Source organism: Corylus avellana, chromosome 2 (assembly GCF_965113065.1).
Source record: "Corylus avellana chromosome 2, dhCorAvel1.hap1.2, whole genome shotgun sequence".
NCBI classification, from domain to species: domain Eukaryota; kingdom Viridiplantae; phylum Streptophyta; class Magnoliopsida; order Fagales; family Betulaceae; genus Corylus; species Corylus avellana.
Window position 1 is genome coordinate 6,811,246 of NC_142491.1, and position 22,256 is coordinate 6,833,501.

At 35.9% G+C, this 22,256-nt stretch overlaps 4 protein-coding genes, 1 long non-coding RNA gene and 2 pseudogenes across 8 annotated transcripts in view; all 7 read left to right on the top strand.

The window, feature by feature from the left end:
• The window catches only part of LOC148587264 (putative disease resistance RPP13-like protein 1 pseudogene), a 49,338-nt pseudogene extending 27,258 nt beyond the window's left edge, over positions 1-22,080 (top strand). Inside the window, exon 3 of the transcript XR_015911518.1 lies at positions 22,012-22,080. The product of XR_015911518.1 is annotated as a putative disease resistance RPP13-like protein 1 pseudogene (transcript). The remainder of the gene's footprint in view (positions 1-22,011) is intronic.
• LOC132167494 (putative disease resistance RPP13-like protein 1) overlaps positions 1-22,256 on the top strand; it is a 28,765-nt gene that overhangs the window by 6,369 nt on the left and 140 nt on the right. The window contains exon 2 of the mRNA XM_088513689.1: positions 22,089-22,156. Coding sequence (XP_088369815.1) covers positions 22,089-22,107 — 19 coding nt within the window. The 3' untranslated portion in view covers positions 22,108-22,156. The remainder of the gene's footprint in view (positions 1-22,088; positions 22,157-22,256) is intronic.
• On the top strand, positions 314-3,202 carry LOC132189965 (uncharacterized). Its single transcript, XR_015911519.1, has 8 exons — positions 314-401; positions 573-649; positions 782-986; positions 1,106-1,130; positions 1,916-2,052; positions 2,284-2,296; positions 2,450-2,538; positions 2,625-3,202. It is a non-coding gene; the product is annotated as an uncharacterized LOC132189965 (long non-coding RNA).
• On the top strand, positions 7,792-9,497 carry LOC132172943 (putative disease resistance protein At3g14460). The gene is made up of 3 exons (XM_088513692.1): positions 7,792-9,029; positions 9,204-9,286; positions 9,382-9,497. Exon 1 carries the CDS (start codon positions 7,807-7,809, stop codon positions 8,944-8,946), a length of 1,140 nt encoding a protein of 379 aa, XP_088369818.1. The 5' UTR covers positions 7,792-7,806; the 3' UTR covers positions 8,947-9,029; positions 9,204-9,286; positions 9,382-9,497.
• On the top strand, positions 12,579-14,415 carry LOC132167450 (leucine-rich repeat protein 1). 3 transcript variants are annotated; one of them, XM_088513436.1, is made up of 7 exons: positions 12,579-12,612; positions 13,114-13,246; positions 13,325-13,396; positions 13,508-13,651; positions 13,748-13,828; positions 13,998-14,050; positions 14,211-14,415. In XM_088513436.1, the coding sequence occupies exons 1-7, from the start codon at positions 12,585-12,587 to the stop codon at positions 14,255-14,257; spliced, it is 558 nt and encodes a 185-aa protein (XP_088369562.1). In that variant the 5' UTR covers positions 12,579-12,584; the 3' UTR covers positions 14,258-14,415. The 3 variants fall into 3 exon arrangements, with proteins under 3 accessions (XP_088369562.1, XP_059434417.2, XP_088369561.1); XM_059578434.2 differs by lacking the exon at positions 12,579-12,612 and adding an exon at positions 12,891-13,023; XM_088513435.1 differs by lacking the exon at positions 12,579-12,612 and adding an exon at positions 12,891-13,023 and having other exon boundaries at positions 13,114-13,204.
• Positions 18,102-19,445, top strand: LOC148587266 (putative disease resistance RPP13-like protein 1 pseudogene; annotated as a pseudogene).
• LOC148587267 (putative disease resistance protein At3g14460) lies at positions 19,385-22,097 on the top strand. The gene is made up of 2 exons (XM_088513691.1): positions 19,385-21,883; positions 22,012-22,097. The coding sequence occupies exon 1, from the start codon at positions 19,445-19,447 to the stop codon at positions 21,812-21,814; it is 2,370 nt and encodes a 789-aa protein (XP_088369817.1). The 5' UTR covers positions 19,385-19,444; the 3' UTR covers positions 21,815-21,883; positions 22,012-22,097.

A 22,256-nucleotide genomic window follows, 5' to 3' on the forward strand; every position in this document is an offset into this window, starting at 1 on the left:
GAAGATGTGGTGTCTTTTCCAGAGCCAGGGTTGCTGCCTTCTGGTCTGACTTTTTTTTGTATCACTGAATTTCCAAATATGAAATCTTGGGACAACAAAGGGCTTCAACACCTCACCTCTCTTCAACATTTGGAGGTCTGGAACTGCCCTAAGCTTAATTGCATGCCAGAAGCGGGGCTGCTTACTTCCCTTTCTGTAATAGAGATCGAAGGATGCCCTTTGTTGAGGAAACAGTGGCAAAGCAAGATAGAAAAAGAACGGCGAAAAATTCCTGACGTTGATCACATAGTGAACGATAGGGAAGAATATATTGGATGAACCAAAAGCCCCACAAGAGTCCCATTTTCTGTTATAATATCTGGAAGGCGGCAACAACATATTCAGCTTTCACATTTAATTAGGTAATTGCTCTTTTCAATCAATAAATTATAATTCTTGTAATAACTTTCTCAAATTCTTTCATATATATGGCTTTCTAATATTTTCATCGTCTCATAAATTTCTCTTGGTTTTATCACTGCCTAATTTGGATTTTTCTAATATTAATTGTATTGAAAATTTTGAATCAACAGAATTTAGAAGATTGATTACGAGTACAAGAAGCAAAGATGGACATAAATATGTGGTCTGCGATCATGAATGCCAGAAGGTCAGATAAAATTTCCAACGCCTAATACTTGGTTCAATTTTTCATGCCCATGAATTGTTTTTGTTTTTGTTTTTTTTTTGGAAGATTGTAACATATGGGATATGACAATTTTTCACGCACATGCCAGCACAGATCTGCTTAGATTGCAATGCAAGTGAAGGTGTGAAATTTGCTTCACCTCTTGGAGCAAATTGGATCATTGGTATTATGAAACAGAGTTCTTCCTGTACTTCACCGTTCTGGTGATGATAATCGAAGGCTGTTGGTCTCTTAAATTTCACTACCAGAAATTATTGTGAAGTCCGTATAAAGCTTGGGATGCTCTGCAAATATACAGGTTTGTTCACTGATTTGTGTTTCTATATATCTCTATTTCACTTTCTATCCTTAATTCCTTGTGGCTACTTTTGCAGGGTCTCTTTCCTTTGCCATTTGGTTGGTGTTGAAATTGAGTAGCTGCTGCATGCCAATCTCCTTCCTTTTAAGAGAATTCCTATCCTCACTTTCACAACGAAGCTGGACTTGCATTGTAAATCCCCTCTATTGTCGAAACTGAAATTATCTTTTGAGTTTGGAACTTTTTATCAAAACAGAAAGGAAGACAAGTGAATGATTTTGCCTCAGCAACTTCATTCGTCAGCATATGTGTTTGATACCAAACAGATTATTTAATCAATACCAAAGTTGATCTTTGTTGTAGCATTTCTTGGTTTGCCTTCTATTTTCCTACTGTTTCTCATGCATAATCAAACGGTCAAAAATTCAATCTTTCCTTATCTGATTTGAAGCATAAACCCTCTACCTTTTTTTTCCATCCTTTATAACTTAAAAGCGACAAACTTCCCCCCAAAACATTGCTACCAATCAGCTAGGTTGTACTATTGATGAACAACATTTAGGCCATTTGTTCAACATAAGAAACTTAACACTTCTCTACTTGAAAAGAAAATTAAACATTACATATAATATCTGATAACTCAAATGTAAGTGTCATTATTTATTGATTCAGGCATTTAGTTATTTTCTAATGAATATGTTCTTAAGTTGAGTGGCGACTTGTTGGACTTATGGTGTGGTGCCAAATCGAGATCATGGGAACTTCGTTCTGTTTTTTGAAGTGTAGGCTTTGAATTGCTATTCTGTATTCCTTTCTCTCAAAAGCTGGAACATGGGAAAAGTTAATCAATAGCTGTAGAGAATTTTCTTCTGGCTGCTGTATGATATCTGTTAAAGTGGCTGATTTGATTTAACATAACAAAATACCAGGCTACTTTATATCCAGCCGGCATTGCACCAATTGGAAACTAGTACAGTTTCTGATACCTCCAGTAATCAAAATTTTGAGATGAGAAACTACGGCGGGGTCTTAGATGGTGTCCTTACGTGTTTATTGGACAAAGCAGGTCAGTTTTCAATGTTGCTTCCCTTTTAATCCTCAGTGTTTTCCTTCGTTTTTTCTTTGAGTGTATGCAAATAAAATACTTACCAAGTGTTAGTTTTATTCCACTTTATCTTCTCTTCCAAAATGAGATGAAAAGATTCTGTTTATTTTATTTATTTGGTTAAATAGATACATTTTATTGGTGCAGTTCTCTGAAGTCCTGTTGATCTGAAAAGTTTCTTTGTATATGCAGCTGTTCCAGTTAGGTACTTGCTTTTTTCAACCTGCTAATTATCAATTAAGTAACTTTTTTTTTTATTTATTTTTTTTCTAACGTTTTATTTCTCTTATAAGCTTCTCTCTCTCCTTTTTTTTTTTTTTGGTTAATTGTACTGAAATATGTAGTTAACGAAATTTAGGAGATGGAAGAGCTCTATTTTGGGTACAGAAAGCAGAGGCATGGCATATAGAATCTGATGCACCACTTCTCACATCATCTGATGCACATGTATGTGTATTTTCTGTTTCAATCTAGTATGAATGTTTTTTTGTTTATTTGTTGCTTTAGGCATTTACCTACTTTTTGATTTATAGGTAATCAAAGTCTAGTGGCGACCTGTTGAAGTTGGTTTGTGGTGCCAAATCAAGATCACTGGAAAGTTTGGAACTTGTATTTTGTCTGCAGTATTTATCTGAGATATCTTCATCTACAATCCAAATGCCAAGCAATGGATGCTGCTGAGGGCCACTAAATTGTTGTTGGTGACATCTTTGGATTGGCATTCTCACCATTTGGTTCTTTGTGAAAGATGGCCCCATGTTTGAAGGTGGTGAACATTCAACATTCAAACTTTGACCAAAATTCTCATTGGAGACAAGAAAATGGAAAACTTCCCTTGAAGCTTGCAAAGATCATGAGAAATGTTTGTATTTTTGACATATTGAAAATGTTCTGTTTCAATATTTCACCAATTAAGAGTCAGTGAGTGCTTAATTTAGCTTTGACTTTCAATTCAATTAGTTCCTTTGTCTGGATGCAAGTTGTACATTATAGTATGACTAGGAGTCAGGATTATTTTCATTTTAAGATACATATATCAATTTAAGAGTACTTTCCAGGAATAATTGTTTTCCTTTTTCTCTTTACATTATCGATTGTTGGATTAAAATATTTACTGCTATGTCTATAACAACCATTTATTGCTCATTTCAAATGCTCATCCACTATAAGATATACTCTGCATTGTATGCTTTCTATATTAACCTACTTTTAAATAGGATAAGGATCCCCTCGTTATGGAGAGGGGCCATTTTATGGTCTATACTTCATTTTGTTTATCTCTATTCAGCATATAAAACAAAATAAAATCTTGAACATAAAATGGTTCGTCCCGTCTCACTTGAAATCGAAAGGATTCTTTGTAAGTACACAAAACATGGCCCTATCTCAATTATCAAAATTTAACATCCACGTACCCATTGAAACCCTGCTGCAGTACTTGCCCTTTGCTTACTTTATCCCCTTCAATCTTTTTTAGACAAAGCGCCCAGCATTCCATACATAGACACAAGTTAAAAGCACTCATTCCTGCCGACACCCAGTAGAAATAATCAAGATGTGCACGATTTAGATTGTCCCCAAGCCATTTCTCGCCTCCCCTTGAGCTGATTGCCTGCACAATCAATATAATAGCATTCAAGGCCGGCCCAATGTATTTGGGGCCTTAGGCAAAATTGTGAAATGGGGCCTTTTATTTTTTTAATATTTAAATATTAATTAAATAATATTTATTTTAATATTATTTTTTGTTTGAAATCAAAATTACCATTTTACCCTTACTCTTTGTTCTTTATACTTAAATTAAGCAACATGACTTAAGGCGCGGCAAAACGTGAATGCACAAGGCCATTTTATTTTTCTGCTGTTTTGTTTTAATCATCATAATGATACATGATCGTCAAATTGTTTTGTGACTTTGTCAACAATCTTAGGCTGTCAGATTATTCTGTGTTTTGCACGCTTGTCAATAAACTGAGCCATTTTAGTTATAAATTTGTTGCGTTGTAGAGCCAAGAGCCAAGAAAGCGTTATCATTGTTTAGTGAATGCTTGTGCTGTAAAGGGTCTGGATATTATAAACAAATAATATTATTTTTTAACAAACATGTTGTGGGCCTCGTGGCCGTTGTGCTTGTGCAAAAAGCATGCTAGGGCCTCCATATTATAAAAAAATATTATTATTTTTTTAAAGCATATTATAGGCCTTAAGAAAGCATGTTGAGGACTTTGATATTGTAAACAAATAATAATATGTTTTTAAAGCATGTTGAGGGCCATAAATTTTTATGCAAATTTTTTTGGCCTTATTAAAAAAAAAAAAAAAAAAAAAAAAAATTAATTGAGCCTGAAGACCTGATTTGGAAAAGGAATTATAAGACATGAAGCTTCTTGAACTATTGGAGACTTGGAGAGGAAGAGAGAAATAGCAGAAGGTCCGCCCTTGTATTTGAAATGTTGGTTTTGTTACTTCTTGTGGTGTCCAAGAAAACTTGATTAGAGACATTATTTTAATGAGAAGCCCACATTTTGCCTATAAACATGTGGCAAAGGGCCCATCCCTCAATTTTTATTTTTTTATTTCTCCCTACCCCACCACGCTTGCACGCCTTCTTCTTCTCTTTTTATTTATTTTTTTTATTTCTCCCTACCCCCACCACACCTGCACGCTTATCTTCCTTTCTCCCTCTCTCTCTCTCTCTCCCTCTCAAACGCTCCTTCTCTCAGACCCTTCCAGAAGCCCTCTCCCTCCCTTGCCCATGTCTCCCTCTCTCCTGTCTCTCTCACTCCGGCGAAGGATCCCTTCACCGGATTTGGTTGATTCGCTCCCAGCACGACGGTGGTTTTGCTCCGGCGGGGTTTTGTCAGATTTTTTGTTTTTTGTTTTTTTCATGTTTCTAGAACATATTTGTTTTCCTGGGTTTAAATTTGTTTGGGCCTTATTAAAAAAAATTTGGGCCTTAATAAAATTTTTTTTGGGGCCTTAAATTTTGGGGCCCTAGGCGCTGGCCTAACTCGCTTAGCTGTTGGCCAGCCCTGATAGTATTGCGAAGGAAGCTTCCGACTCCAAGAGAAAAGAGGTATGCCGGCGTGCCGCAGCTCTGATGCTCCTCATCGCCTCCGGCATACGATCGTGAATGTATCGAACAAACTGCAGATTATGTATTGTGGAAGCAACCACTAAATCACTATTGGTACTTATTAGAATATAAATTAAATAATTAAATTCATCACTATTTTTGTGGGGTAAGCAGTGATATTGGGTCTCATACTCCCATCCCATTTCTAACCATAATTAATCATATTGGAATCCATACAATTGCGACAATGTCCCCTCAAATTACCAAAAAATTGAAAGAGAATCGCACAATTGATGCTTTGGTCGATTTGGTTTAGGCTATGGCTAAATTGATTTTGGAGGAGTACCCGCAATACTTCATTGTTTAGGCCTCTCCCTAATGGTGGAAAAAAGATCTTCTCCATTTTAAATTCCTTCCATTTTTTTTCATTTAGTGCATTTTGAAGGGTAGTGCATTTAATGTATTGCTATCATTAAAATTTTTGGATAACACTATCCTTCAAAATGCACTAAACGAAGGAAATTGAAAGAATTTGAAATGGGGAGAATCATGTTCCCCCAACCACTCTCCTGTCCTTTTAAATTAGGAATTTTTTTTGGGAGAAATCACATCCAAACTAGTAAAATCGTGAATCATATATTATTCAAAAGAGAAACTTCAATTTTCTCTAATTAATTCTTTTATGAGTAATACAAGACAAGCAGAAACTAATAATGGGTAATTATTCAAAAGATTGCCCATGACTTCTTTGGTCGAAGAATCTGGTATTTTGGTAGGGATGATGATAAGGAAAAATAATAAATTTGTTGCTCTTAGATGATGCAACTGGCAATGAAAATTTGTGTGTTATTCCCATAGTAGGCATGGGTGGAATTGGCAAGACCACGCTTGCTCAGCTGGTATACAAGGACCCGAGGGTGAAGGAGCATTTTGACTTGAAGGCATGGGTATCTGTTTCGGATGAGTTTGACGTATTCAGGGTAACTAAAACAGTTCTAGAGGGAGTAGATTCGTCTACAAGTGTTGAAAGTAAGAATCTAAATTTGCTTCAAGTTACACTACAAGATAAATTGATGGGAAAAAATTTTTTACTTGTTTTCGATGATGTATGGAATGAGAATTATGTTGATTGGGAGATCTTAAGTAATCTACTTAAATCTGGGGCACAAGGAAGTACAATCATTGTAACGACACGCAATGATGGTGTTGCATCAATCATGTGCGCCGTTTCAACTCATCGCCTAAAGATGTTATTGGAAGAAGATTGTTGGTCACTATTTGCAAAACATGCATTCCATGATGGCAACCCTGATGCACGAAGATAGACATTCTTCCAGCTTTAAGATTAAGTCAAAAATATCTTCATTCACATTTAAAGCAATGCTTTGCTTACTGTTCAATATTTCCTAAGGATTATGTTTTAGAAAAAGATGAAGTAGTCTTATTATGGATGGCAGAAGGTTTCTTAAAAGAAACTATAAACAAAAGAAGGGAAGAGGTTGGTGAAGATTACTTCCTTGATTTGGCATCAAGATCATTGTTGGAACAATCAAGTGGCAGTAAATCAGGTTTTATAATGCATGATCTTGTCAATGACTTGGCAAAATTTGTGTCTGGACAATTTACATTCAAGCTGGAGGTTGACCATTCTCATGAAAAAATGAAAAAGACTCACCATTTGTCGTATTTCAGAAAAAAAATTTAATAACTTTAAGAAGTTTGAGGTTTTTTACGAAGCTACTCGATCGCACACATTCCTAACATTGGGGTTGTTACAAGACCACTATTACTTCTTAACTAAAAGAGTACCACTTGATTTATTACCAAAGTTAAGATGCTTACAAGTGATCTCTCTATCGTACTATCGAAATATGACCGAGTTGTTTAAATCTATTGACAAAATTAAGCATCTACGTTCCTTGAACATTTCTTCCACTGCAATTAAAATGTTATCTGACTCCTTATGTAAGTTGTGCAATTTGCAAACATTGAATTTATCAGGTTGTAAAGATCTCACTCTATTACCAAGAGATATGTGGAAACTCATTAACTTACGCCATCTTGATATTAGCAAAATTGCCATAAAGGAGATGCCAATGCAGCTGAGTAGACTAGAATGTCTACAAACATTAACTAAATTTATCGTCTGCAAACACAGTAGGGCTTCCATTGAAGAGTGGGGAAAACTTTCAAATCTTTGAGAAACACTTTCTGTTTTAGAGCTCCAAAACGTTGTATCTCCTACAAATGCTCTAAAAGCATGCTTGAGTGATAGGGAGTACCTTGAGGAGTTGGTGTTGGATTGGAATGCATTGGATACTAATATTTCAGAATGTCAAAGATCTTTACTTGACAATCTCCGACCCCATAGTAACTTGAAAAGTCTCGCTATCCATAACTATGGCGCCAAAAGTCTTCCAGATTGGGTTGGGCATTATTCGTACTCTAATATAGTGTCTCTTCAACTAAAAAATTGTAAACTTTGTCCCAACTTGCCACCACTTGGAGAGCTACCCTCTTTGCAGCACCTCTCTATTGTCGGGTTTGAAGGAGTTGTTAAAGTGGTTCGTGAGTTTTATGGCAACAATTCTTCAACTATTAAACCATTTGAAGCCTTGAAAGTTCTTTGGTTCGAGCGAATGTTAAATTGGGAGGAATGGTCTTCTTTTGGTGCTGAAAACGAAGGTAGAGCTTTTTCACAACTCGAAGAGCTTTATATTATTAACTGTCCTAAGTTAATAGGAGGGCTACCAGTTGATCTTCCATCTGCAGTCGAACTAGAGATTCTGGAATGTCCGCAGCTGGAGGCTTCACTCCCAAAGGCTCCTTTTGTACGAAAATTACAGTTAAGAGATTGTAATGAGGTTCTGTTAAAGGAATTGCCAACTAAATTGGAGGAGCTCAAAATTGGAGGATTTGGGGCACTAGAATCCTTTCCCATGGGAATGGTGGCCCCCATCAACTGTCTTCATGTGTTAGAAATCGAGAAATGTATGAAGTTAGAGCTCCCAACACACTTAGACTTTTCATCCCTTGAAAGATTGTTGTTGGACGATTGTGATTCCCTCAAGTCATTTCCATTAGATTTATTTCCAAAGCTTAAATCTATCGATATCTGGGGGTGTAAGAACCTGATATCTTTTACAGATTCAGAACAACATGGACGTGATTTAGCGATCTTGCATATTGCCATCGGATATTGCCCTAATTTTGTATCTTTTCCAAAAGGAGGAATTCGTGCTCCCAAACTTTCATTCTTTTATGTCGCTAATTGTGAAAGTCTAAGGTCACTGCCATCGAAGATGCATATACTCCTCCCTTCTCTTAATGTTTTTCAGATATTTGATTGTCCAAGAGTTCAGTCGTTTCCCGAAGGGGGCTTGACTTCCAATGTTGTAAATATGGGTTGGGGTTTGCAAAAACTCCCGTCTCTTAAAGATTTGAGGATCGGTGGCAAATATGAAGATGTGGTATCTTTTCCAGAGCCAGGGTTGCTGCCTTCGGGTCTGACTTATCTTTGTATCGATGAATTTCCAAATATGAAATCTTGGGACAACAAAGGGCTTCAACACCTCACCTCTCTTCAACATTTGAGGGTCATGAACTGCCCTAAGCTCAATTGCATGCCAGAAGAGGGGTTGCTTACTTCCCTTTCTGTAATAGAGATCAAAGGATGCCCTTTGTTGAGGAAACAGTGGCAAAGCAAGAAAGGAAAAGAACGGCGAAAAATTCCTAACGTCGATCACATATTGATTGATGATGAAGAATATATTGGATGAGCCAAAAGCCCCTCATGATTCCCATTTTCTATTATAATATCTCGAAGGCGGCGACAACATATTCAGCTTTCACATTTAATTAGGTAATTGCTCTTTTCAATCAACTAATTATAATTCTTTTAATAACTTTCTAAAATACTTTCATATTATATGGTTTTATAATATTTTCATCGTCTCATAAATTTCTCTTCGTTTTATCAGTACTACCAAATTTGGGTTTTTCTAATATTAATTGTATGAAAATTTTGAATCAACAGAATTTAGAAGATTGACGAGCTCAGATTACGAGTACAAGAAGCAAACATGGATATATAGAATTTTTGAATCATCTGATGCACATGTATGTGTATTTTCTGTTTCAATCTAGTGATCTACTATGAATGTGTAGTTATTTATTTTGTTGCTTTAGACATTTATCTCCTTTTTTATTTATAGGTGCTCAAATTCTAGTGGCGACCTGTTGAAGTCGTTTTGTGGTGCCAAATCAAGATCATTTGTCTTGTGAAGACACGTTGGGGCTTATAAAAGGATATAGATTCGGCCTTTGGACAGTGGAGAAAAATAGCTGTAACATCTCTTTACGGTTCTCACTTTATTGTGCCTTATGAGTTATGACACTTAGAGAAGAAGATAGTTTTATTTGTTGATTTTTTTTTTTTTTTTTGTTCTCTTTTGTGTGAGAGTGAGATTTTGGTGTAGTGGGACTTTGGGTTTTAAGTGATTTTCTCCCTACTCTTTTGTACTCTATCTTTTAATAGTGAATTTCTCCTAGATCGTCTCCACTAGTGGATGTAAGCTTGTTAAGCCGAACCACTTAAATCTTGGTGTCATGTGTGATTAATTGATTTTTCTATTTTGTTCTTTTTTGCTTCTTTGGGATCCTGAATTTAAGGTGGCTGACTTGATTTGCCTAATCTCCAATCTACTTAATATCCGGCGAGCATTGCACCGATTGGAGATGAGAAACTGCAGCTAGGTCTTGGATGGTGTCCTTACGTGTTGATTAGCCAAAGCAGGTCAGTTTTCAATGTTGCTCCTTTTTTAAAGGTTTTATTTTATTTTTTCTTTAGTGCAAATAAAATACTTCCCAAGTGTTAGCTAGTTTTATTCCACTTTATCCTCCTTTCCAAAATGAGACGAAAAGATTTTGTTTAAGTTGGACTTCTTCATGCCCTTATTTAGTTAAATAGATTTATTTTATTGGTGCTGCCTTGCTTAAGGGGGAATGAAAATTACTAAGCTTCGGTGAAGTACTCCTGTTGATCTCTTTCCATTTTTTGATTAAAAATTTTAGTGTTTTTTCTTATGAATAGGTACTGATCGAAAATCTAGCGGCCCTAAATCAAGATCACGGGAAATTTCTGAACTTCAAGATTTGCTCAAGTGTAGGCTTTGAATTACCAATCAGTATCTTTTCTCGTGATAGCTCTTATGTGGGAAATGGTAATCACTGGAAGCAGAGGACTTTCTGTGGCTACTGTATGATATCTGTTAGGGTGGCTGGTGATTTCAACTGATGCCTTCAATTATCAGATTTTTGTGATGAGAATCTGCAGCTGGGTATTAGAGGTTGACATTATCTGTTGATTAAACAATGCAGGTGCGTTTGCCTGGTGCTTCCTTTCTTTATCAACTACATACTTGCATTTAGTACAAATGCAGCTGAAACTCCCCTTTATAATATGTATTTTCCAAGCCCCAATACATGAACATAAATATAAACACTAGTGAACAATAACGTGCAATTCCCTTTGTAAGGAATGTGTATCCTTACAAATGTTTTAAGGAATGTGTTTCCCTTTGTAACTCTACATAATGTTTCCTCTTGTAACCAAGATCATCAACAAAATGAAAGACAAAATGTAGTCGTTTAATATTACTTTCTCCTTCTACAAATCACCATCTTCTTCTTCACAAATCTCCATCTTTGTTTTCTACATTTTACATGAAATCATAGCCTCTAGCCTAACGCCTTCTTTCTCATCCTGATTTTTCTTCTACGTACAAGAGCTGTTTTTAATCTTTCCTTCTCTTTGAGGCATTTCTTCAAACGCCATAGCTACAACCATAGCCCTATCTTTCTCTATGCTTTCTGAATCTTCCACCTAGAGTTTGGGGAAGAAATTATTTTGCATTGTGAGATTATTTTTGGGTGCTAATTATAATGTAACTATTTAATTTGCACAAAGAGGAAGAGATTAACTCCGCTGTATATCTGAAATTTGTGTTCACTCCTAACACAATTCAAATATGCTACTATGTGATTGTTTTCTCTTTCATTTTCTCAGTATCAGGAGAAAAAGAAACGCAATTAATGCTTATGCATGATTTGGAAAATTGAATTCTTCTTAAGGGTAACCTGTGCACATTCATTCTTTATGGAATTTGATCTAAAATGATGACAGCCTGAAGATTGAGAAAGCCTGTTCTTTTGCGGATGCAATCATTTTACAAGTTATTAGTAAAGCTAAATGTTACATGATGTTTTTAGCTGATGAACCCAGGATTACATGATCGATGTTTTTACTTACAATCAATCCTTGGTATAGACATACAATTGCAGATACTTTTCTTTTCTCAGGAGATGAAAATCGTACAATTGCAGATCTCATACAATTCTCATGAGATCTATCAATATTTTGGTTGAATTTTCGCCAACAACTTCTCCGGCCGTGACATCATTTCTTTTCTTTCTCAATTGTTGGGAGACATGTTCCAGATGAATTGCCCTATATAATATTGCACATGATGATATGGCGTTCAATGTAAGTACATCTGAGTTCTTTAATATTTTAATTGTGTTTTCTTTAATCGATCTCTTTTCCTGCACACTGCATTGTGTCTGAAACTCGATATTGTCCCCATATATGAAATCTTTCTTGTCTCTTAAGTGCTTGTTTGCTCAATCGTTCTTGAGAACTTTTTAGTATTCAATGGCTGCGGTTGGAAGATGCTAAATTCTTGGGAAATGCTGGTTTCTTGTGATTTATAACGTGGACGAAAATAAAAAAGGGGCTTATGGCTGTCCATTCCAGAAATTTCTTCTAAATGTTCCTTAATTTTCTTCTCATGAGGAAAACCATGAATTATAGTAAATTATAACCTAATGACATATATAGCTAGAGGGCTTCTTATAGTTTGTGGATGGCTTTCAATTTGTGTCACGTCTAAATAGACCCAGATTGGGATTGCAGGAGAGTTTTGTTAAGAATTTAAATGTGTAATGATATCCACCCATCCTTTGTGTTCTTCCCCTTCAGAGTTGTGGGTTAAGAGAAGCGCATGGGTTATTTGTAAGAGTCTTTTTTCTTATTCTGCTGGCAGTTAATATAATTATGCCCCTCAAATAAACAATCATCCTTTGTTTCCGATGGGTGGGTGATAGGCAGCCTTGGATTATTGGCATATGGATGAGCACAAAACCAACACCAACATCAACCGACAAGAGTACTGGGTGATGTAAATTATTGCATAAGGTCTAAAAAGGCTGCGAAATATGGCAGTAGACCAGTAGTAACTCGGTGGCCTATTAGGTTTCATTGTCTTGGTATGGTGGTTTAGAGGCATTAAACAACTTAGATTTTGTCATACAGGCTACGAGATATAGGCATGCTTGCTGTTTCGATCTGATCCTCCAAATGAATGAGACAAATCTTTTTTTATTTGGTACATTTTGTCAACATTTTTTTAAGGTTAATGTAGTATAATACTATAATACATGCGAACCACAATATATATGAGACTGCATTCAATGATGAAGTTTTCTTTCAATGAAAAAATTGTGAATTTAGTATATTAAATTAACATTAGTCTTTAAAGTATGTGGACGGACTTTTTAATGCAGGCAGGCAGGCAGGAAAATTGGTAAGTTGACTTGACTACATCGTATCCACATTGCCAAATTATATGCTCTATTATATTGGTTAAGCCAGTTTTTATGGAAGAGCTACGTACTAAGATTATTTAGATATCATTGCTAAGGATCCTTAACTCGTCCGTCCATGATGGTTACTCCAATTTCACTAGTTTTTCTTGTATTTGCTATTGCAATTGCATCAGTAGATTGCAACTTTGAAGGTTTGTTAATGTGTTTTGAGTTGTTTGTTAACGTGTTTAATAATGTATATCTCTCTCAACCTCAGTTAATTTTGTTTTTTGCTAAAACAGGGGATGCTCTTTATGCCTGGAAAACCAAATTGGTAGACCCTAACGGTGTCCTTCAGAGCTGGGATCCAAATTTGGTGAATCCATGCACCTGGTATCACGTTACTTGCAACGGTGATAATAGTGTCACAAGGGTGTAAGCATTCTTCTTCTTCTTCTTCTTCATCTTCATCAAGAAGGCACTTTTTGATTAACTAGATTTCATGAATTGAAGGGACCTCGGCAATGCTGGACTTTCGGGAATTCTTGTCCCTCAGCTTGGGTCCTTGTCTAATCTTCAATATTTGTAAGATCATAAACAAGATAGTTTTCGATATATCTGGGACATCTTTCTTTCAGAAAAAGGGAAAATATCAAAATATATATTAATCGTGGTAATTTATTTAATTGCTGGCAGGGAGATATTTGGAAATAACATAAGTGGAGTCATACCAACGGTTATTGGTAACCTAACGACCCTGATTAGCTTGGACCTTTACCAGAATCATCTTTCTGGGATCATCCCATCATCTCTTGGAAACTTGGTTTCCTTAAGGTTTTTGTAAGTATCTCTCTCCAATTTTCTTTCAAGTTTGATAAAAGAAGAAATTATGAGGAATTTGTTTAGTCTTCAAGGGTGATTTTGTATTGTCTGCAGGAGATTGAACAGTAACAAGCTTAGTGGCGTAATACCAGCAGAGCTCCTTCAACTTGTTAGATTGGGGCATTTGATGATTTTGTGAGTTAATTCCTTCTCTTTTGAGTTCAAGCCATATTATATTATTCTTTTTATTTATTTTTCGTTTCTAGCTAGAAAGAATTGACAATTTAGATTTTCTTTCTTTCCTTTCTCTCATCATCCTTCATATTTTTCTAATTGCAATTGCCATACTATTATTATTTATCAGGAATGTTTCAGACAACCAGCTGGTAGGGAGTGTCCACCGCACAAACACAAGAAGTAAACTTACTACTTTGCCATTGGCTATTTGTACATATATTCCCACCTTTGACAACATGCTCCATTAACTTTAACAAAAAAAAAAAAAAAAACACTGGTTAATTTAGTAATCTCCAGCTTATACTTTTTTCTTTTTTCTTTTTCTTTTCATTGGTTGTAGAATTTGCAGTTACTACAATAATACAAGATCCAAGAGCTCAGAAGTAAATGACCATGGCCGGCCAATAACACCTGCAAGCTACCACATAGCTTTGGAATAAATTTGTAATTTTTGAAACCCATTGTTGGTGGCAATAAACCTCTCTACACATATGCTTTGCATTTAGAGGCCATTATTTATGCCAGTAAACCTATATACTGGTTTGTAGCTCTTATATATATATATATATATATATATATATATAGGGGTTTTTTTTTTTTTTTCCAACCAAATATACGTACATTTCCTCCCCCTAATTTCTTTTTAGTTTTAGAAATTCATATAATTGTCATGGACTGACCTTTTCTAGTAACTTTTTATGGGGGCAAATCAGGCTAAGCCCAAAACTTATGGATCGGATGTTGATTACTGCTCTGAAAAGCCTTATTCATACTTAACAGGCCACAACATAGCAAAACCGGCTATTATATTATATGTTACATGTTATGATCTTAGATGTCTAACATGATTTAAATGCAATTTTAATGACTTGTATATAAGTTTTTGGGCATCCTCCCCTTACAAACTGATTTTCAATGATGATTTATACTTAATATTTGTTTCATTTGGTATTAGAAACAGCCACTATCAAGTATAGAATCATGGAGGGGGTGACCTATTTGGTGGATTAAAATGTTTTAGTACTATGTATAAATTTAGTATTAAGTCATTGAATACTAATATATGAGTGAAGTCTCTAAAAGAGAAAAGACTATCATCGGGTCATAGTCGGTAGAATACGTCGGTTGTGGAATACTGTAGTATGTTATAATTTGAAGTGTTCCATATGGCTTAAATACATATTAACCATTTGTATATTATAAGCTTTGGACACTCTCATTTTACAAACTGATTTTTAATGGTGAATTTTAAACAAAGTTCGTATCATTATGACATTATGACATGATGTCACCATAAGATAATGACAATCTACTTACAAATGGATTGAAGTACAAAACTAATTAACTTGAAAGCTTATCCTGTTTACTTGAGCTGGACCTTTATCCTTATCAAAACAAAAATAAAAATAAAATTCATAACACTTTTTTCAAGATATCATTCCTTTTTGTCATTTAAAAATTCATTTTTATTTTATTTTAACTACGTTTTTTTTAATACAAATTTCAGTAGATTATTTATTTCGCTCTCTATTTTCTTAAAATATTATTTTTAAGCCAACCAAGAGAAAGTAATACAAACTACAGTAGTTGTCTAAGAGTGCTGCAAACTACGTACAGTAGTTGTAAGAGATAGACCTTTGCTTCTTCTTCCTCTCAAAAAAGTCAAGCCAGCCAATCAAGGAAAAAAATTTGGCTGTGGACTTTTACATGCATCACTTTGATTACTCCGATTCAATCACGTGGTGCATGTGGAGTAGTTCACCACATTCAATGGACAACATCAGAGAGAGAGAGAGAGACGCGAAAGCTGTCCCATTTGCTTTTGGATCACTTGGTCTTCTTCTCTTCTTTCTTCTTTATCCACTATTATATGTTGAATCGGACCTTTGACAATTTCATCTAAAAATTAATTGTTGTCCAGTGAGAACAATAAAAGCCTTTTATAACATTTGAAATCGTACTCTGCAATACATGTTCTAAGAGCCGTCCAAATCAACATAGTGGCATTGTTACACCACAACACCAATAATATCATTTATTGTATGGAAATGAATTTTCATGTGCATTTCCAATTTTCTGCCCTCCTAGCTTGTTCAACAGCATTTCCAGTACAAGGGTAATTATAGTGGGAATACAATGTTTCTTTTTTCAGAGTTTAACTACAAAAGACTAGTGTCATAATTAATGGCTAGGAAATTTGTATGATGGAGTTATTTGTGTTAACAGGTGCCCAAAGTTATTGGATTTCTTCATCTCTATAACCCAAATACCAGAAAATGGATGGTGCTTTGATATGTTGCAGTGACCATCTGCTGATGCGGTTGAAATATTATCTTAGCTTTGTCACACATTTCAAGTCTCAAGACTTAGCTTTGTGAGAATGAGATAGCAGCAGGAAAACTGGCGAGAAAATTTTTGAAGAACAAGTTTGCTTGAGACTTGGAAAGGCTGGAGTCTTAGATAGCACTAATAGCTTTTGGGCTTGAGACTTGGAAAGGCTTAGAGGAGTTGCAGGTGTGCCTACCCGCAGCCAATCTTCTGGACGCCTACAAAATTGCCTTTTTTAACGGCCTTTTTCTTGATTCTTGGGCTAAGAAGTTACTGGACCGGGTCATTTTTTACTTGGCCTATTTTTGGTTATTTATTTATTATTATTTTTTTGGCATTGTATCAACTGGGGAGCTTATTGGGTCATCCAATAGCATCAGTTTTCTTTTAAATGATAGATACAATGTGGTAACTTTTGTCATTTAGGTACAATGGATTCTCTTAAGATAATGGAAGATACATTTGGTTCTTCCTCCCAAATAAGATAATGTAATATATCTGTTAACAGCTGTTTTCACTTTCCCATGCGCACTTAATTTCCTCATTTCTTAAAGTTATTAGCCGACTAATTTGACCCACTCAACCATTATCCTTCATAAATTATTGATAATAAAGAAGGAGAAGATGTTTGTTGTATTAGGTAATTAAGAATCTTATTGTAAGCAAGAGGATGCTCATCTTAGGCTTAAAATAATTGTATATGACGTTAATGTCTTGTTCTCCTTATTTTAACTTTTATTGGGTAGAATTGAATCTCCAACCAAATCCTCTTATAAAATTCGAGTCAAGCAGCCCAACCAAAGACGATATATTATTGAAAGAGAGACGTTTGTTTCTTCCTCTCAAATAAGATAATCTAATTTATGCAGCTTTGCTCGGGAGACTTTTGGAAACAACTAATGGAGTCTTGATTGAAGGAGTATTTGATGGTGAAAGGTCGGTCATGCCCTTGGTGATTGTTCTGTCTTTTTCTAAAGCAATTACATGTTACTTTGTTTCTTCTTTCTTGTTTGATTTACTTTTTCTTGTTTCTTCCTTTAAAGTGATGGGAAATGAAAAAATAAAAACTATATATTATGGTAATGGCAATTGGACTATGTTATGGTACTCAGGAAAGAAAAATAAAACTATATTTTATGGTAATGGCCTCCTCAAATGGTACAGTCCTACCATGAGGCTATCTATGCCTTTGGACACAAGATAATTTCAATTATTTGTCGTGATATCATATTGCAACACTTTTGTTTCATATTGGGAAGCTGCATTAGCTTCAATTATTTTCTCTTATGAGTGGGTATACAAGACAAGCAGAGAGTAAACAGGGGTACGTAATTTTTGTTTCATTCATTTCCATACAATATTTAAATGATACTTATTTAAAATTTATCTTACTTATCATATTTTTCTTTAACTCATTCCATACAACTGAAAACTTGGGCTCTTCTCACCTTCCAATGGCATGGCATTTATGATTTACCACCCAAAACTCTTCAAAATGCACTAAATAAAAAAAATTAAGAAATTTTGAAATTGAGAAGATCCTTTTCCCCGAGGGTTGGTGGTTTACCCATCACCTCCTCAATAATGGAGGAGTTAAAACATCACTTTCCTGATTTCCATTTTCTTTGATTACTTTGATTCAATCACGTGGTGTGGAATCCACAAGTGCTTCATCAATGAGTGTTACTTTACTTTTCAAGTCCATGATCCGTGTGGGTCCATCACTCCCATTGGATGTTTCCCGTGCGCCTTCTTTGGCTTGCAGTATCTCTCATTTTGCTACGCTGTTTCTTGCAATCATCTTCCTCCATTTTCTTTCGTCTCTACCGTTGCACTCTCTTTTTGCTCTGCCCTTTGCTCCATTCATCTTCCTTCATTTCCTTGGATTTGCAAAGAAGAAAACATGGCTGAGGTTGCAGGCCTACTTCTTTCTCCCTTTCTCCAAGCCTTTTTTGATCGAATGGCATCTGGCGACTTTGCTGACTTCTTTCGAGGACGAAAACTCGATGAAGGTCTCTTACACAAGTTGAAGATACAATTGCTGTCCGTGAATGCACTGCTTGAAGACGCGGAGGAAAAACAACTTACAAACCCTGATGTGAAAGTGTGGCTGGAGGAGTCAAAAGATGCTATCTATGAGGCTGACGACGTCTTGGACGAGATAGCCACTGAAGCCTTACAACGTAAGTTGGATGCTGAATTTCAAACCACTTCAAGTAAGGTACGTAAATCCATCTCTACTTTCCTTGGTCATTTTGTCAAGGTGATAGAGCCAAAGATAAAAGACCTACTTGGCAAACTAGAATATCTAGCACAACAAAAAGATGTTCTAGATCTGAAAAAAGGTGTTGGAGGAGAATATTCATCAAAAAGACGGGCCACAACTTCTTTGGTCGAAGAATCTGGTATTTTTGGTAGGGATGATGATAAGGAAAAAATAATTAGCTTGTTGATCTCAGCTGAAGCGATTGGCAATGAAAATCTGCGTGTGATTCCCATAGTTGGTATGGGAGGAATTGGCAAGACCACCCTTGCTCAACTTGTATACAAGGACCAGAGGGTGAAGGAGCATTTTGACTTTAAGGCATGGGTATGTGTTTCGGATGAGTTTGACGTGTTGAAGCTAACGAAAACAATTATGGAGGAAGTAGATTCGTCTACTAATATTGATAGTATGAATCTAAATCTGCTTAAAATTACACTACAAGATAAATTGATGAATAAGAAATTCCTACTTGTTTTAGATGATGTATGGAATGATAATTATACTGATTGGGATGACTTAAGTAGTCCATTTAGATCTGGGGCACAAGGAAGTACAGTCATTGTAACAACACGCAATGATAGGGTTGCATCAATCATGCGTACTGTTTCAACTGATCGTCTAAAGCCATTATTGGAAGAAGATTGCTGGTCACTTTTTGCAAAACATGCATTCCATGATAATAGCTTTAATGCACGTCCAGAGCTAGAAGTAATAGGTCGAAAAATTGTGAAAAAGTGTGACGGTCTACCGTTGGCGGCCAAGACAATGGGAGGTCTCTTGCGATCTAAAGAAGATGTTGATGAGTGGGGGCAGATACTGAAGAGCGAATTATGGGATTCACCAATAGATAAGACAGACATTCTTCCAGCTCTAAGATTAAGTTACAATATCTTCCCTCACATTTAAAGCAATGCTTTGCTTACTGTTCAATATTTCCTAAGGATTATATTTTAGAAAAAGATGAAGTAGTCTTATTATGGATGGCAGAAGGTTTCTTAAAAGAAACTACAAACAAAAGAATGGAAGAGGTTGGTAAAGATTACTTCCTTGATTTGGCATCAAGATCATTGTTGGAACAGTCAAGTGGCAATAAATCAGGTTTTGTAATGCATGATCTTGTCAACGACTTGGCAAAATTTGTATCTGGAACATTTACCTTTAGGCTGGAGGTTGACGATTCTCATGAAAAAATGAAAAAGACTCGTCATTTGTCGTATTTAAGAAGAAGATTTAATAACTTTAATAAGTTTGAGGTTCTTTGCGAGGCTACTCGATTGCACACATTCTTGCCATTGGAGTTGTCACCAACATACAATTTCTTCTTCTTATCTAAAAGAGTACCACTTGATTTATTGCCAAAGTTAAGATGCTTGCGGGTGATCACGCTATCTTACTATCGAAATATGACTGAGCTGCCTGAATCAATTGGCGAAATTAAGCATCTACGTTACTTGAACCTTTCTTCCACTGCAATTACAAGATTACCTGATTCCATATGTAAGTTGTGCAATTTGCAAACATTGAATTTATCAGAATGTAAAGATCTTTCTGCATTACCAAGAGACATGCGAAAACTCATTAACTTGCGTCATCTTGATATTAGTGGAACTGCCATAACGGAAATGCCAATGCAATTGGGTAGACTAAAATGTCTACAAACTTTAAGTAAATTTATCATCAGCAAACATAGTGGGGCTTGCATTGAAGAATTGGGAAAATTTGCAAATCTTCGAGGAAAGCTTTCTATTTCAGAGCTCCAAAATGATGTATCTCCTACGAATGCTCTGAAAGCATGCTTGAAAGATAGGAAGTACCTTGAGGAGTTGGTGTTGGAATGGAATGCATTGGAAACTAATATTTCAGAATGTCAAAAATCTGTACTTGACAATCTTCGGCCCCATAGTAACTTGAAAAGTCTCACTATCAACAACTATGGCTCCGAAAGTCTTCCAAATTGGGTTGGACATCTTTCGTACTCTAAGATAGTTTCCCTTCACCTAAAAAATTGTAAACTTTTTCCCAACTTGCCACCACTTGGGGAGCTACCCTCTTTGGAGCACCTCTCTATTGTTGGGTTTGAAGGAGTTGTTAAAGTTTCTCGTGAGTTTTATGCCAATAATTCTTCAACCATTAAACCATTTGGAGCCCTGAAAGTTCTGAGGTTTGAGCGAATGTTAAATTGGGAGGAATGGTCTTCTTTTGGTGCTGAAAACGAAGGTAGAGCTTTTTCACAACTCAAAGAGCTTTATATTATTGATTGTCCTAAGTTAATTGGAGGGCTACCGGTTGATCTTCCTTCTGCAGTCAAACTTGAGATTCATGAATGTTTGCTGCTGGTGGCTTCACTCCCAAAGGCTCCTGTTGTACAACAATTACATTTAAGAGATTGTAATGAGGTTCTGCTAAAGGAATTACCAACTAAATTGTGGGAGCTCGAAATTGGAGGATTTGACGCGATAGAATCCTTTCCCATAGGAATGGTGGCCTCCAACAACTGTCTTCAAGCGTTAACAATCAAGAAATGTATGAAGTTAGAGCTCCCAACACACTTAAACTTTTCATCCCTTGAAAGGTTGAAGTTGGACGGTTGTGATTCCCTCAAGTCATTTCCGTTAGATTTATTCCCAACGCTTAGAGCTATCGATATCCAGAGGTGTAAGAATCTGAAATCTTTTACAGATTCAGAACAACATGGACGTGATTTAGTGACGTGGCTAATTCAGATCATTGATTGCCCTAATTTAGTATCTTTTCCAAAAGGAGGAATTCGTGCCCCCAAACTTTCAATCTTTTCTGTCTTTCGGTGTGAAAGTCTAAGGTCACTTCCATCGAAGATGCATATACTCCTCCCTTCTCTTAATTTTTTACATATATTTTCTTGTCCAAGAGTTGAGTCGTTTCCCGAAGGGGGCTTTCCTTCCAATCTGAAAACTATTAACATTATTGATTGTGATAAACTCCTTGCCGGTCGGATGGGATGGGGTTTGCAAGAACTCCCGTCTCTTAGAGATTTGGGCATCGGTGGCGTATCTGAAGACGTGGAGTCATTTTCAGAGCCAGAGTTGCTGCCTTCTTGTCTGACTTCTCTTTCTATATATTCATTTCCAAATATGAAATCTTTGGACAAGAGAGGGCTTCAACACCTCACATCTCTTCAAGAATTGTCGGTCTGGAACTGCCCTAAGCTGGAGTACATGCCAAAAGAAGGGTTGCCTACCTCCCTATCTATAATAGAAATCCGAAATTGCCCTTTGTTGAGGAAACGGTGGCAAAGCAAGAAAGAAAAAGAACGGCGAAAGATTCCTAACGTCGAACACATATTGATAAATGAGGAAGAATATATTGGATGAGCCAAAAGCCCCGTCGTAAGAGTCCCATTTTCTGTTATAATATCTTAAAGGCGGCAACAACATATTCAGGTAATTGCTGTTTTGGATAAGCTAATTATAAATATTCTTTAATATATACAGATTTCTTATATATCAAATTGAGTCTCTTTTATACATGTTGGCTAAATTGAAGCCCATTAATTTCTTTTATTTTTTAGGATTTCTTATAATTGGGGAGTTTTCTCTTAAGAAGACGGGTTGCGTACCTCGCTTTCTTCTATTTGGACCAACAAAGAAGGGCGGAAGATTCCTGAATATATTGGATGAGCTCAGATTACGAGTACAAGAAGTAAAGAATATGTGGTCTGTGATCCAACACCTAACACTTGGTTCATATTTTCACAAGCTGGGTCTCTTTTATATTCGTCATATCCACGCCCAATTATATATCATTCTGATTTTG

Coding starts and splice junctions, on each gene's coding strand:
- LOC132172943 (XM_088513692.1), top strand. CDS start 7,807: ATGTTAAATTGGGAGGAATGGTCTTCTTTTGGTGCTGAAAACGAAGGT.
- LOC148587267 (XM_088513691.1), top strand. CDS start 19,445: ATGGCAGAAGGTTTCTTAAAAGAAACTACAAACAAAAGAATGGAAGAG.
- LOC132167450 (XM_059578434.2), top strand. CDS start 12,948: ATGATGGTTACTCCAATTTCACTAGTTTTTCTTGTATTTGCTATTGCA. Junction 13,247..13,324: donor GATAATAGTGTCACAAGGGT/GTAAGCATTCTT, acceptor CATGAATTGAAG/GGACCTCGGCAATGCTGGAC. Junction 13,829..13,997: donor TTGGGGCATTTGATGATTTT/GTGAGTTAATTC, acceptor ATTATTTATCAG/GAATGTTTCAGACAACCAGC.